Consider the following 15296-nt stretch of genomic DNA (forward strand, 5'->3'; position numbering starts at 1 on the left):
AAATTAACATTGCTTCCTTGGATTTTCCATCTCAGAATGAATACTGGATTGAAAAAGCTAAAAGAAGCTTCGGAGTCTGTTGCAGCTCTGAGCAAAGAACTGGAAGTGAAAGAAAAGGAGCTGCAAGTGGCAAACTATAAAGCCGACACGGTGGGTGGACATTCACATGTGTACCACATTTATTTTGAATTCCCAGTTCATAAGTGTTAATTTTATATATATATATATAGTCGCTAAGTTATAGCTACAAAAGTGAAAAATACTAATTTCCATTACCATAGAATACTCTTAGTTTTATGTATGAAAAATTGTATAGTGGAGAAAATCAAGAAACCAAGGCAAAAATGTGCCCTTTCAGCTGGGTCTATTTTGACGAGGCTTTTTTGTTTGTTTTATATTGAATTAGGTTTTAAAAGAAGTGACGATGAAGGCACAGGCTGCCGAAAAGGTGAAGGCCGAGGTACAGAAGGTAAAGGACAAAGCACAAGCCATTGTAGACAGCATCTCTAAGGATAAAGCCATTGCAGAAGAGAAACTGGAAGCAGCCAAACCAGCGTTAGAAGAAGCAGAGGCAGCCCTGCAGGTAAATGTGTGATATAACAGATGTCAAGCGCAGGGCCAAGGAGGAAAACGAAGAAAAGACGAGTAACAACAGGAAGTGCTTCAGACCAAAGTGCTCTCCACGGGAACAACTGCAAGTGATATTTTTGCTTGGGGATGTTACTAGCTCTTTATATATTTTGCACGTGCTACTTCCCATCTCATTTCCTCACTCATGATTGATTGATGGCCAGTGCCATATCACGGCAGTCAGGTGTGCTCGGCTCTCATGTTCACTGTTACCAATAAGCTATGTGACATTGGGAAAGACACATAAAATTGCTAAAATATCATTTCCTCACTCATTTCTTGAGAACACTGGAGTGGGTCTGTAAGCCATAACATTCTCTGAGTTTATCTATGAATTATCCATATGACAAACTACTGATCTAAAGTAGCTCATTAATGTCAAGAGTTTGAGCAGGCTTCCAACACAAATATTTGATACAATTGTGTGGCAATAACAAATAGTGCAATTAGAAAGGGGATTGGATTCTGAGTAAATATGATGAGTTTAATGAACTAGACCATACTCTAAGGGGCTGGTCCAGTTTTGAAGTCTCAATTTAAGATTTTTGGGGGCTCAATTTTAAGATTGCTTTTACTTCAGTCTTATTTATTGCCTTATGTTATTGATTTTTGGCCTAAAAAGCTGCTGGAGATAGGGAAAAGCTTCTGATGTGTCTACTGCTAATTCAAGTTACATAACCTCAAATGAGCATGCATCATTATTTGATAACTAGAGGCCCAGTGCATGAAAATTCATGCACTGGAGGGGGAGTCCCTCAGCCCAGCCTGCCCCCTCTCACAGTCCGGGAGCCCTCAGGGGTGGGAGGTGACCCAGCAATCAGGGGAAGGCGATGCCCCATCACACCTCTGCTGCTGCCACTGCTGGCAGCACAAGCCTTGCTGGCCCTGGTTACCTGAGCCTTGGGCAACCCTGGGCGGCTGGGCAGCTGCCATCCGAGGCTTACCTGCGCCTCGGGCCGGCCCTGGGTGGGTGGGCCGCTGCCATCTGAGGCTTGCCTGTGCCTCGGGCTAGCCCTGGGCGACTGGGGGGCTGAGGGGACTGGGGGACTCCGGAGGCAGGCGCGCAGAGTGGCTGGGCCTGCCTGGGGGTGGGTCCGGCCTTGCCGAGCGCCTGCGGCCCCAATAGGGGTGAGGGGACTGGGCGCCGCCATCTTGTGGCTATGGGCACCACCATCTTTGAGGGCATGGTAGTCAATTAGCATATTCCCTCCTTATTGGCTGTGGGCGCCACCATCTTTGATGGTGGGGCAGTCAATTAGCATATTCCCTCCTTATTGGCTGTGGGAGCTGCCATCTTTGTGATGATATAAGGGTCAATTAGCATATTCCCTCTTTATTAGATAGGATGTAATTGTTACTTTTTTACAAGTTCCTTAGTACACTTCCAGAAACATTTCTGTATCTTTTTGATCCAAGTTAAGTCTTTAAGCTTTCTGAGTCAATATACAATATATGAATTAGATCTTGCCTTCTCTTATATCTCTCCAACTTTTCACATTGCACTTATATGTGACATGTCTTTCCTTGTTGCTTCACTATTCCACCATGCACTGTCTTCCTTAGACCTTGAAGTCCTCCAGGGTCTCCAGTCTTTCAGATGGGTGGACACCTCATCTCTCCTCTTGTTGAGGTATCATTGACATGCAAAAGGCTGTACATATTTAATGTGTACAAATTGATGAGTTTGGGGGACAAGTATACACCTATGAAACCATCAACAACACAAGGCCATAGAAACATCTATCACCTCCCAATGTTTCCTCCTACTCCCTTTAATATTATTATTATTTATGGTAAAAATATAACAAGATCTACCCTCTTAACAAATTTTAGGTATTTAATATAGTATTGTTAACTATAGGCATTATGCTGTTTACAACTCTAGAATTTATTTATCTTGCATGTCTGAAACTTTGTACTCTTTGACCATCACCTCCTCATTTCTCCTCCCCCTCAGCCCCTAGAAACTACCATTTTATTCTCTGCTTCCATGAGTCTATTTTAGATTCTACATATAAATGAGATCATACAGTATTTATCTTTATGTTTAACTTTTTTCACTTACCATAATGTCCTGTAGATCCATCCATGTCATGAGTGGATTTCTTTCTCTTTTTTAAGGCTGAATTATATTTATTATAATTCAAAACATTTTCTTTATCCATTTATCTATCGGTGGACGTTCACGTTGCTTCCGTATTTATTGTGAATAATGCTGCAGTGAACATGGGATGCAGATATCTCTTTGAGGATGAGATCCCGATCTTTATCCTCCTCTGCACCTCTTTTAGGTATCTGAGCATCTCTGAAAGTGTCTGATCAACAGAGAGAAGACAATGGCAGTGTAAAGAAACTTCTAAGCCTTTATTGAGCTCATAATTCCTAATGGCATCATAGGAATAGAGCATATGGCATCTCATGTTTTGCTTAAAGTCCTGCATTTTCCCAAGACTTAAAGGCTTAGCATCTCTTTTAATATTATAAAGTACTTTCCAGTATCCTCCTAATTTAGTGCTCTCTGCCACTGAATTATCCTGCATTATGTTATCATCCGTGCAGAAATGTGTGGGAACTGGGGTAAGATGATCAGGGTTGTGCAAGATGGTTTTTTATTAATTTCTTTCATTGGTTCTGCCTCGATCTTTTTGCCTCTTTGGGAGCTTTTGAAATGTTGAAATGTGGTACCACCAGTGTATACAAAGAAAGTTCCAGGTACATCCAAACTCTAACAGTTTGGCATCAGGCTACATAAATCGATACAACAAAAAAAGTATCAGCAAAGAATGTGTTTCTTCCTATCTCAATGCTAATATGCCTCCAGATGTTAAATAACTATTATATTGCAATGATGTATGGGAATTATATAACGGTCGTATTGCTTTGCATGCTGAGAAGAGAGGATTTCAATACTTAGCTGAAATAGATTTAACTTCATTTATAACCTTCTCTCCAACTTCTTTCACCTAGGTACCCAATTCTGTTTGAAAATTCCCATTTCTAAAGCTAAAGTAAAATAAGCATGTTCAGCTCTTAAACCTTATATAACTTTAATTTGACCCTGCATTCCCCATTGGCTGCTATTATATTTCTCTCCTTTCTTTCATAGCCACACATCTCAAAGAAAGATCGATCTGCCATCTTTAGTGTTTTTTCTTTTTTACCACAAATTCTTCTTCACTTCCAGCTGTCTAGCTTTCACAAATACTAGTCTATTGAAACAAACATTTTCAAAATATATAGTTACATTCCTGCTTATCAAGTTTAGTGGTTTTCTTCTTTTCTTTCTCAGTCCTTGGAGAAAAGATCATTAGCTTTGATGAGAAGGTCATTGGGTATTTTCTTTGGCAGGAGAGATGCAGATGCAAATAAGATGGAAGGTTTTCAAGATCTGGAAGGAATGGATGCACACTATTTGTCTAGGGAGTGTACTGTATCTGATTTTTATATTTAACAAGAGGCCCGGTGCATGAAAATTCCTGCACTCAGGGGGGTCCCTCAGCCCGGCCTGCACCCTCTCACAATCCGGGACCCCTCGGGTAGGGTCCCTAGGCCTGGCCTGAGATCAGGGCCTATTGGGGCTTTCCTTTCCCGGGCTGCAGGCAGCTGGTCCCACCCCCACCGATGCCATTGCTTGCCATCTGTGCAGTGCTGCCCCCCCATCCCCGCCACCAGTGGCCTCCCTCTGCAGGTGACAGGCTGGGGTGCAATTGCTTGGCTGGCCTGGGCCTCCCTCCTTCTTTGCTTGGGAGTGGGGCCAGCCCTGCGAGGGGCCATCTGCCTACCTGATAGCCCCTAACCACTCGCCTACCTACCTGATCACCCCTAACTGCTGGTCTGCCTACCTGATCACCCCTAACCACTAGTCTGCCTACCTGATCACCCCTAACCTCTTCTGCCTGCCTGCCTGCCTGACTGATTGCCCCTTTCCGCTTGCTTGGGGGGCTGGGGCGGCAGCACTGACTTCCAGTTGGTCAGCCTCCGGTCGTTACTGGTCATTACCACCCAGGGTTTTTATATATTAGGATATTTACCACTACTTATTCCAAAAAGAGTTTAAGAGATAGAGCCAGTTACTATCAACCAGAATGGTTCTATGTGATTATTAAATAATTTACGCCATAAGAATCTCCGTACTGGAAATGGAACAGAACTTTTCTAACAGCTTAGTGAAATTCTTATTGCTCAAGTTCTGTCACTTAAAGGTCAGTTTCCAGCTAAGAAACCTCTAATTATTCAATCTGTCAGCCCTGGGGCTACCCGCTAGTGTCAGTCCACTGTGACAAGTCAGAGTTACTTAAGAGAGAGAGGCAGGTTCTTGACCTACATAACTAATGACTCAGAAAGCACTGCAAATACGGGAGTTTTCCTGGTTGAGGATCCCTGGTATCTGCATAAGTGCTGACTATTCTTTTTTTCTTTCAGATTACACTCTTCTGCTTTCTGACACTAAGTGGTCTGTACAGTTTTAGGGAAGTCACAGCTCTTTATCCGTTCAGCAGTGTTTCTCTCCTCATTGTCAGTCTGAATTGTAAACATTGGAACTTTTGGGGACATGGGTTTGTTTGGGATTAAATACACATCTAGCCCCCATGACTGCATCTGTTTAAAAATGCTGTTTTCCTCTGTCAAAATCGTAGCATTTAGAGATGAAAGGCTTGTCTGCACTTTCCTCATTTGAGACTGGATGCTAACCTCCTTTCCTCCCCCAGACCATCAAGCCTTCAGACATTGCCACCGTCCGCACGCTGGGCCGGCCCCCTCACCTCATCATGAGAATCATGGATTGTGTGCTGCTGTTGTTTCAAAGGAAAGTCAATGCAGTGAAAATTGACCTGGAAAAAAGCTGTACGATTCCTTCCTGGCAGGAATCTTTAAAACTGATGACTGCAGGGAACTTTTTACAGAACCTACAGGTTCGTCGTTCAAATTTTTATCACTTTGTAGAATTTCTTCATATATAAAATATGAGTAATTTATCATTTATATGTTTGCAACTATCTTCTCCCACTTTCTACCTTAGTTGCTCATTCCATTAACGGTGTCTTTTGATAAGCAGACATTCTTTACTATAATGTAGTCCAATTTTTCAATATTTTCCTTAAGTGCTCTCTGCACTCTGTTTAGGAAATCTTTGCCCACCTCTAAGGCAGAATAAATGCTTCTGAGTTTTTTTCCAGAAGTTTTATTGTTTTATCTGTCATATTTAGATCTTGAGACAATTAATTGGGAATACCCAACCCACATCCACTTCCCAAGTGATAACTTTAGCACTATCTTCCATTTAGTTTTTAATTCAGCATTGCCCAGTGGCTACTGTGGCTACATTATCTTACAGCAGCTATAACAATTAAGTAGCCTATGAAACTAGTGGGCCACACAGACTTATCCAGACAATTAAACTATGAGAAACTTGTGTTCAAACAGGTCTGAATGAGATTGTGTTTTATACCACATTACATTTCTTCTGTGAAGGCTTGTTTCACTGACTTATTTAAACACCAATTTTTTTTTCTACTTGAAAAACATTTAATTATCCTCTTTTAGATGATCAAACACCACTTTTAAAAGGTCCAAAGTTATTGTTTGATCAGTATTTTCTCTTGATGTAAGAAGGTATTCTTGATACATTTCTGCTATTTAAAATTTTTTATTCCTCGAGAAGATAAAAATTCTCTCATATTTTTGATAGTTCTATGATTAAAAATTAATTCATCACCCTCTAGGCCTAATGTCTAAGTTATTATCTTCACATTTCAGGCGAGTTAATCGAACCTCTGTCTGAATGTATTAAGGATTTAGTTGCTGCTAAATGCTAAATATATATGTCCTTAGGCTAAATATCTCTCGGTGTATTTGTTTTCCATTGTTGACTTTACAGGTTTGTAATTTACCTATTTAGGATTAATGACATGAAAATTTTATTGCTTCTGAAATTCTAATAACCATTTTAGTGTTCATCACTGAAATACTTTCCTTTTCCTTAGATCGCAGAAAATTTATTTAGGGTTGGTATATCTTGTTCATAGAAGACAAAGTGTATTTCGACTTCTTTGTTGTCATTGCTTAGTCTGCTTTCACCTTTAGGACTTTTGCCTAATATCCTAAAATATTGACAAAATATGACATCATTCTTCCATTTCAGCGTCCAATAGCATTGTGAGCATAATGTGAATATTTCTTCATGACAAGAAGCATTTGACTTAATTTTATGCCTTTTTCCCATAGCAATTCCCAAAAGACACAATCAATGAAGAAGTGATAGAATTTTTGGGTCCTTACTTTGAAATGGCAGACTACAACATCGAAACTGCTAAACGTGTATGTGGGAATGTGGCCGGTCTTTGCTCCTGGACCAAAGCCATGGCGTCCTTTTTTTCTATAAACAGAGAAGTGTTGCCTCTGAAGGTAAGCCTTCTAGGTAGAGCTGCATGATCCGTGCCTGTGAGGGGCCTCTAGGTCAACTGGGTCTTGACTTTTCACACAGCCCAGGAGTTCTCAGCCTTTGGTATTATTGTACTCGGGTTCATGGGGACAGCAAGTGACAGAAAGGCTGCGCACAAGTTGCTTCTTTCTTCTCTGTAATCCTGCTCCAATCAGCATGGTGTGAGCCTTTAGGCACAGACGCTCTGTGAGGGAACTAAGTCCGTGTGGGCTGTTGGTAGTTTCCTATACATTGTCAACTTCAAAAAAAAAAAAAGAAAGAAACACAGAAAACTAAAGCACAGTATCCCATGATAACATCCAAGGTCTTGTGCCAGGAATTCTGTAAAAGAGACAGGGTTGACACATAGACATTGGTGGCCTTGATTTTACCTTTTGGCCCCAGAAGCATAAAATATGGGAAAAAATTGCTCACTTCTATTCTAATGAATTCTAATTTTCTGCTTGCGAACATTTATATCAAGTTCACATGAAGATTTGGTCTTGACTTAACACAATTTGAAAAGACCCTAAGGATGGAACAAAGAGCAGGTATAACCAGGAGACATAACTGAGTATTCTCAGTCTCTGAAGTGCTGGATGTTTGGTTTTGCTGCCACCCCACACCTCCTGTGTCCTGTGCAGGCCAACCTGGTGGTGCAGGAGAATCGCTACGTCGTGGCCATGCAGGACCTGCAGAAGGCCCAGGCGGAGCTCGACGACAAGCAGGCAGAGCTTGATGTGGTGCAGGCCGAGTATGAGCAGGCCATGACGGAAAAGCAGGTAACTGCCCCCTGGCGTGGGAGGGACTGTCACACTACTCCACGGCTGTGGCAATCCCTCATTCCTTTATTGCTTTCTCTCTGCAGAGGTTTGGTTTAGATCAAGGCTTCATCAAATTTATACAAATGCAAACACAGCACATCATCCCTCACTAAGGCTTGATGTTGTTTCTAACAGACACTAAGGACCACTGGTGAGACGTCAGGGTGTTCAGCCAAAATAGGAGTCGGCTCTGGAACGTGAATATTCTGAGTTTCCCTGTAATGGGGAGGATAACTATGTCTTACGTAGCTTTTTTTTTCTCATGTTTTTCAAATCAGACCCTCCCACTTTATCTTATTTAATCTTTGAAACAATCTTTTAGGCAGGCTGAATAAATATCATGCTTTTGTAAAGCACTGTATTGTGTTATTACTGCAAAAGCAATTCATGTTCCTTATAGAGAATACACATAGGTAACCTGGAGAGGACCACTAGAAATATTTTGCTCTTTATCACTTCATATGTGAACATATGCCTCGAATTACATGTATTTTAAATTTATTTAAAACTGTAATAGATAATTCAGTACATACTGCTTTCTAAATGGAATTTTTAACTTAATGATATATTATGATTACACATTTTTATGAGATTATTTTTAATGGCTTCAGAGTATTCTTATTCACAACATACCATACTCTATTTAAATAATCCTCTATTGTTTTATATTTAGCATATACAGTTGACCCTTGAATACTGTGCATTTGAAATACATGGGTCCACTTATATATGGCTTTTTTCAATAATGCTGTAAATGTATTGTCTCTTCTTTATGATTTTCTTAATAACAGTTTCTTTTCTCTAACTTACTTTATTGTAAGAATATATATTCTTACAATAAAGTAAGTTAGAGAAAAGAAACTGTTATTAAGAAATATATATATATATTTAGAGGCCCAGTGCATGAAATCTGTGCACAGGTAGGGTCCCTAGCGGCTGCCGGCTGCTGGCCAGGTACTCCCTCCCTTCCCCTGGCTGCCTACTGCTACCGCCACTGGCCAGGGCCTCCTTCCCTTCCTCTGGCTGGCCCTGCCTCCTGGTTGAACTCCTGGATGGACTCCTGGTTGAGGGGACAATTTGCATACTATGCCTTTATTATCCTATATAATAATCCTATATAATAAAAGGGTAATATGCAAATTGACCCTAATGGTGGAATGACCAGAATGACTACTCGACCAGTCACTATGAGGTGCACTGACCACCTTTCAGTCCCTACCCCCATTCGTCAGGCTCTGATCACCTGATGGTGAACAGGGAACCGGGGGTGGGTGGTGGGGCCAGCTGTGGGCAGCCAGGGAAGATGGCCTTGATTGCAGGCCAGGCTTAGGGACTGTACCTGTACACAAATTTCATGCACTGGGCCTCTAGTATAGGATAACATCTAACATACAAAATATGTGTTGACTTTATGTTATCAGTAAGACTTTCAGTCTACAATAGACTATTAGTAATTACGTTTTTTTGGGATTTAAAAGTTATTATGAATATTCAACTTTGCAGGGAGTTGGTTCCCCCAACCCTCACATTGTTCAAGGGTCAACTGTAAATGCTAAATATATATATTCAATATATATATATAGTAAATATATATAATTATTATACATGAACTTCTAGGGATTGGTTACACAGCTAAATCTTTATCTATATCTATCATTATTTCATAAGTATAAATTTTTACAAGTAGAATTAACAGTTGTCTCTTAAACATAGAGAGTCAGAACCATTTGTTTTTAATAACTAAGCACCTAGTGGTAACAGTATGTAGAAGTCTGGTTAAAGGACTTTATTGACACAAGGAGCAGCAGGAAGGGATCTGCTGAGTCAAGTATGGCTGTAGTTTGAGAACGAGCCTCGGAACCCCACAATCTGAAGATAATCTCAAGTTTCACCTGATGTGAAAGGACATGTAGTGTAGATAAAGCGATAATGATGCTGGGCCTTTAACATCAGAAATTGTTCTAAGTTAAAAATAAGTACATGCATTTCTTTATGGTTTTTGTGTGTTTTATGATATTAACATGCATGCTTGTATTTTATTTATACTTTGCTTTTAGAGAAATCATAAATGATACAAATTCCATGATTTCTTAGTTGTTCACCTCTAGGGAGGGTCTGACAATTGGCTCAGGGCCCCACACAAGAAAGAGGCTTAGGCAGACACAGGCACACAGGAACTGAATCTTATGCTTTCCAGGAAGTGAATGGCTCACATGTCTCAGAAAGGCAGATCATATATAGTGTTTTAAGTTGCATTTTCCAGCCAGAGGCTGTATTTATCTAAACAAAATTTCTCTCCTGGTTTAGACCTTGCTTGAAGATGCTGAGCGATGTAGACATAAGATGAAGACTGCCTCTGCACTGATTGGTGGCTTGGCAGGAGAAAAAGAAAGATGGACAGAACAGAGTAAAGAGTTTGCTGCACAAACTAAAAGACTTGTAGGTATGTAAATTCCTGTATTAATGACGTCATGTGTTGACTGTGATAGGGAGTTAGCAAATTTAAGCTTTAATCAAAATACAAACTCTGTTACTTTAAAGTTCTATGAGAGAGAGAGAGAGAGAGACAGAGAGAGAGAGAGAGAGAGAGAGAGAGAGAGAGAGAGAGACTGCAGTGTTTCAGAAGAATGAATATTGGTCTGACATCTATGCAGTCTGTATTAGATGTGTTAACCTTTTGCACTCAGATGTCGAGTGCAAATTACTCTTTGAATGTATCAATAATTTGAAATATAAAAAAACCCAAATAAATAAGTTTGTATGAAAAGAAACTCCAGTTTTTTATTCTACTGCCGTGCTTTGTAAAATCTGGGGTATTTAAAAAATTAAATCCCGAGTAGAATAAAGGAATCGAGAAAAAAGCAAGTGAGTGCAAAGGGTTAATGTCCTTTAAACCTCTTATTATCAGGACACTTGAATTCTATGAATGAAAGATGATATTGACCAAGGTCACTTTGAATAGAGGCTGTGTCTTCTAAGTGTTGTATCTTAAACTCAGAAGTCATCCTCCCAAATCCAACAAGAGTCAAAATTCTCCAGTGCTTGATTATAGCAGCCAATCCTTGGTGGACTATTTAGACCCTGTTTAACAGTAAACCAAACTACCTCTTATTCATCAAGACACAGCAACATGTGGTTACAGTTTGGCTTCTGGAATTTAGTTTAAAAGAATGGTGTTTTTTTTTTTCACTTTTAATATTCTACACAAGTACAAGCCTGATCATAAAGTATTTCAGTGGTGTTTGTTTTCCATTTTAGGGGATGTATTGTTGGCCACGGCTTTTCTGTCTTATTCTGGTCCATTTAACCAAGAATTTCGCAATCTGATGTTAAATGACTGGCAGAAGGAAATGAAATCCCGGAAGATTCCATTTGCTGACAGTCTGAATCTCAACGAGATGTTGATTGATGCTCCTACGATTAGTGAATGGAACCTCCAAGGCCTACCAAATGATGATTTATCCATTCAGAACGGAATTATTGTCACAAAGGCATCTCGCTATCCTTTGTTAATTGATCCACAGACTCAAGGCAAGATCTGGATTAAAAATAAAGAAAGCCAAAATGAACTCCAGGTAATTTGTGTTTGGGTATATTTATGTTACTAGTCAAGTTTTATTGCCCCAGAACAATAAGTATCCAAGAATAATAAAATATTTGTTATTTAGAAATAATTGTATCTATCTATCTATCTATCTATCTATCTATCTATCTATCTATCTATCTATCTATCTATCTATCTTTATCTTATTTACAGAGCTGTTTTTGTTTAAATTTACTTACTCGTTTATTTTATTAATTTATAATTACTGCCATATCTATAATAATAAAGATGTAATATGCAAATGGTTGTTACGCCATGAAGCGTAACGACTGACTGCGTAAGGACTGAATCACGGATCAGCAGGAGGGTGGGGCAGCGAGCTACAGGTGGGCAGCAGAGAGCTACAGAAGGGGGCAGGGCAGCAAGCTGGGGGCGGGGGGGGGGGGGGGCCTAGGAGAGCTACAGGAGGGCAGGGCAGCCAGTGGAGAGCTACTAGAGGGCAGCAGCGAGCTACTGGTGAGCTACTGGCGCACGGATTCGTGCACAGGGATACTAGTAGTATTATATTAGTTCCAGGTATTCAACATAATGATCCAATGTTTATATACCTTACAAAGTGATATAGAATATTAGATATTAATATTTAGATATTTGGAAATAACTTCTAAAAATTGCATTATTTGCCTTTGTATTGATTGCTACTAATTGCCACCTTTCGAAGGTCTCAGACTTTCTTCTGTTAGGGTCTAAGGCTCTCTTTGATAAACAGATCAGGCTGGAGTTGTATCACACTAAATGACAGCACTTTATAAGGACCCTTTGTAATTGTTCCATGATTATTTATCACAAAAGTGATGGTGAAGGAAAGGCAGTGTTGCCACCCAGAGATGTTTTGTGCTTCCCAGTAAAGGGGAGTGATGGTCTGCTGAGAAAAAGAATGGAAAGGGTTTAAGCTTTCTGTATCCCTTCACACCAACTGTGGTTTCAAGTAAGGATCTCTGAATTCTCTGTACCTGCCTCCGGTGACAGAATGCTTAGGCTCAGCTCTCTATGAGTTATCTCTGTGCATTGCATCATGATATCTCTGTCAAGAGCAACGTTTTGATCTGGTTTCTAGATCACATCTCTAAATCACAAGTACTTCAGGAACCACCTGGAGGACAGTCTTTCTCTTGGAAGGCCCTTGCTGATCGAAGATGTTGGGGAGGAACTAGATCCAGCCCTGGAAAATGTTTTGGAGAGAAACTTCATTAAGACTGGATCTACCTTTAAGGTGGGTTAAGCCTTTTGATAAACTGTGCAGAACAATTACCATGAGACCAGGTAAATGTGACATAGATGAAATTTTCTCAATAGGCAGTAACTCAAATTCGAGTCTGGGGCAAGAGGCATTTGCTTTGTTTTCCTACACTTCCTGAGTTGGGATTTAAGTATCCAGGAGTAGTCCCTTTAGGATTATCTACTTGACATGTGTAAAAAAGTCTGACTCCATTTTGATGTTTGACTGTGGACAGTTTTCAAGCCCCAACACGCCTCTTTCCCTTTCTGTCCCAGATCTGGGCAAGCCATTAAGAAAATCTGGGTACTCTCTCTCTCCTTTGGCACTGGTGGGAAGCTAACATCATGAAACTCCCTGTCAATGCCCATGTTTTGAACTGTCATTCCAGCCCCATACCCTCACCACCACAAAATCCTAAAACAGCTGCCCCCTGACCCTCTCAAGAGAATTTTTTGGACCTGCTTGGGAGCCTACCCTAATCTCCCAGAAAATGTCATTATTCGAGTAGTAAGTTTTTCTATCTAAAAGGATATTTAACACCATCAGTCTAGTCTTCTGAATTGGTGATGAATTCTGTATTTATTGCATGGTATATATTGAACTTCCTCTCTCCTCTCCTCTCCTCTCCTCTCCTCTCCTCTCCTCTCCTCTCCTCTCCTCTCCTCTCCTCTCCTCTCCTCTCCTCTCCTCTCCTCTCCTCTCCTCTCCTCTCCTCTCCTCCCCTCCCCTCCCCTCCCCTCCCCTCCCCTCCCCTCCCCTCCCCTCCCCCTCCCTTCTTTCCTTCCTTCCTTCCTTCCGTCCGTCCTTCTGTCCTTCCTTCCTTCCTTCCTCCCGTCCTTCCTTCCTTCCTTCCTTCCTTCCTTCCTCCCGTCCCTCCTTCCTTCCTTCCTCCCATCCTTCCTTCCTTCCTTCCTTCCTTCCTTCCTTCCTTCCTTCCTTCCGTCCTTCCTTCCTTGTGGCTTGAAGTCATGTGAATGCCTGAGGATCATTTCATTTTTAGCATAAATTATCTCTAGGTATGTAATTGCTTATAGCAATACTTGATCCTATACAGAAAGATACAGTAAGATGCATCTTTGTTTTATTACTTTTAACTTTCTTTTTTATAAAAAAGGTGAAAGTCAGTGACAAGGAAGTAGATGTGATGGATGGCTTCAGACTCTACATTACCACCAAACTGCCCAACCCAGCCTACACCCCTGAAATAAGTGCTCGAACCTCCATCATTGACTTCACTGTCACCATGAAAGGTCTAGAAGACCAGTTACTGGGTAGAGTCATTCTCACAGAGAAGCAGGTGAGTGAAGTATGGTCACACGCTCTTCTGCATTATATTGTGATTCTTTCATTAATGAAAACAATGTGATAAAAGTTGTAATAGGATTGCGTTCCTGTTTTATTCTGAAGTTTTTTCATTATTATTTCCCAAGTGTCTTAGATAACTGCTAACCAATATCTACTTAACATATTTCATCTGCATCTCATAAATCACATACCTATCATCACTTGATTTCATAAAGATAAATGATGTAACTAGGAGAATATCAGTCTTATTTTTAGCCTCATTATTCTGATTTTTTATTTATTTTCCTGAAGAGTTTGTCCTATTGTGAGTTCTATGGACTTTTAACTTTCTAGTACATGTCTAGGTTTTTCTTTCATTCAATTAATTTGATATACTTTTGGAATATAAAATTAAAATGCTTCACTCAGGTAACAGCAAACATTCTTAGTTCATATTTGCTATTTAAGAACGTTCTATGTATGCTGTGAGAAGACAGAGTTTCACAGAACTTTCTGGAAGCTACTGGCTCAATTATGCTATATAAGGATAACTAGATCTCTCTTTTTTTAGTTTTTACTTCTTTTTTATGGGGTAACTAATGCTCAATGAATAATGGCCAATAATTTAGAAACTTCCCTGTTCTGAACCAGCATTTTCTCTAGGGAATGTGTGAGTCTTAGGCAGAGAAATCTAGAGGGTTTTAGAGGATTTTAATAGGACTGCTTTGGTGAAACCGGATGGACTCTGAAAGTTGCTATTGATTTTCTTCTGGATTCTTAGTTTACTTTATGGCACCTGCTACACTGACCTGCAGATTTATTTTGGTTAAATTGGCAGAATTTTTGGAGTTTGCCCTTCCCATTACTTTTAACTTTTTTGTGTATATTGTATCACGCTTGAGCCCTTCCACAAATAAAATATCAGGGAATAAAAAATGGCAAGAACAGATGCTAGAATGCCTGCCACAGACTAGCTGTCAAGTGATAACACCTTCAGAATATGTACTTGTTCATTTTTGGCATCTCAGTGGAGGTGGTTGAGGAAGCTCAGTGCTGCTGTGTCATGATGGCAGGAAGGACTGGGCATCTTGATCCACGAGATGTAATGTCTTTGGGGCAGGACCCAGTGCCGTGTTTGAGGCTCTGCCTCACCGGTGGCCCTGGCCTCAGGGAGATAAGGGACTCTGATGGCAGTTTGAATAATATCCTTGTCCTTGGTTTTCTTTCTGTTCAGCTCAGATGAATAGAGTCTCCTTAGAAAATTATTTAGCCTGACAGATTGTGGTTGCAACAAAACAGAACAGCCCAGTGCTG

The 15296-nt window shown here is 40.4% G+C and overlaps 1 protein-coding gene across 1 annotated transcript in view; it reads left to right on the forward strand.

Moving 5' to 3' along the window:
* DNAH5 (dynein axonemal heavy chain 5) overlaps window positions 1–15296 on the forward strand; it is a 196369-nt gene that overhangs the window by 147712 nt on the left and 33361 nt on the right. Inside the window, exons 57-65 of the mRNA XM_054714356.1 lie at window positions 36–150; window positions 407–583; window positions 5340–5543; window positions 6856–7035; window positions 7696–7833; window positions 10183–10318; window positions 11134–11450; window positions 12537–12692; window positions 13813–13995. Coding sequence (XP_054570331.1) covers window positions 36–150; window positions 407–583; window positions 5340–5543; window positions 6856–7035; window positions 7696–7833; window positions 10183–10318; window positions 11134–11450; window positions 12537–12692; window positions 13813–13995 — 1606 coding nt within the window. The remainder of the gene's footprint in view (window positions 1–35; window positions 151–406; window positions 584–5339; window positions 5544–6855; window positions 7036–7695; window positions 7834–10182; window positions 10319–11133; window positions 11451–12536; window positions 12693–13812; window positions 13996–15296) is intronic.

This window comes from Eptesicus fuscus, chromosome 4 (genome assembly GCF_027574615.1).
Source record: "Eptesicus fuscus isolate TK198812 chromosome 4, DD_ASM_mEF_20220401, whole genome shotgun sequence".
NCBI lineage: Eukaryota > Metazoa > Chordata > Mammalia > Chiroptera > Vespertilionidae > Eptesicus > Eptesicus fuscus.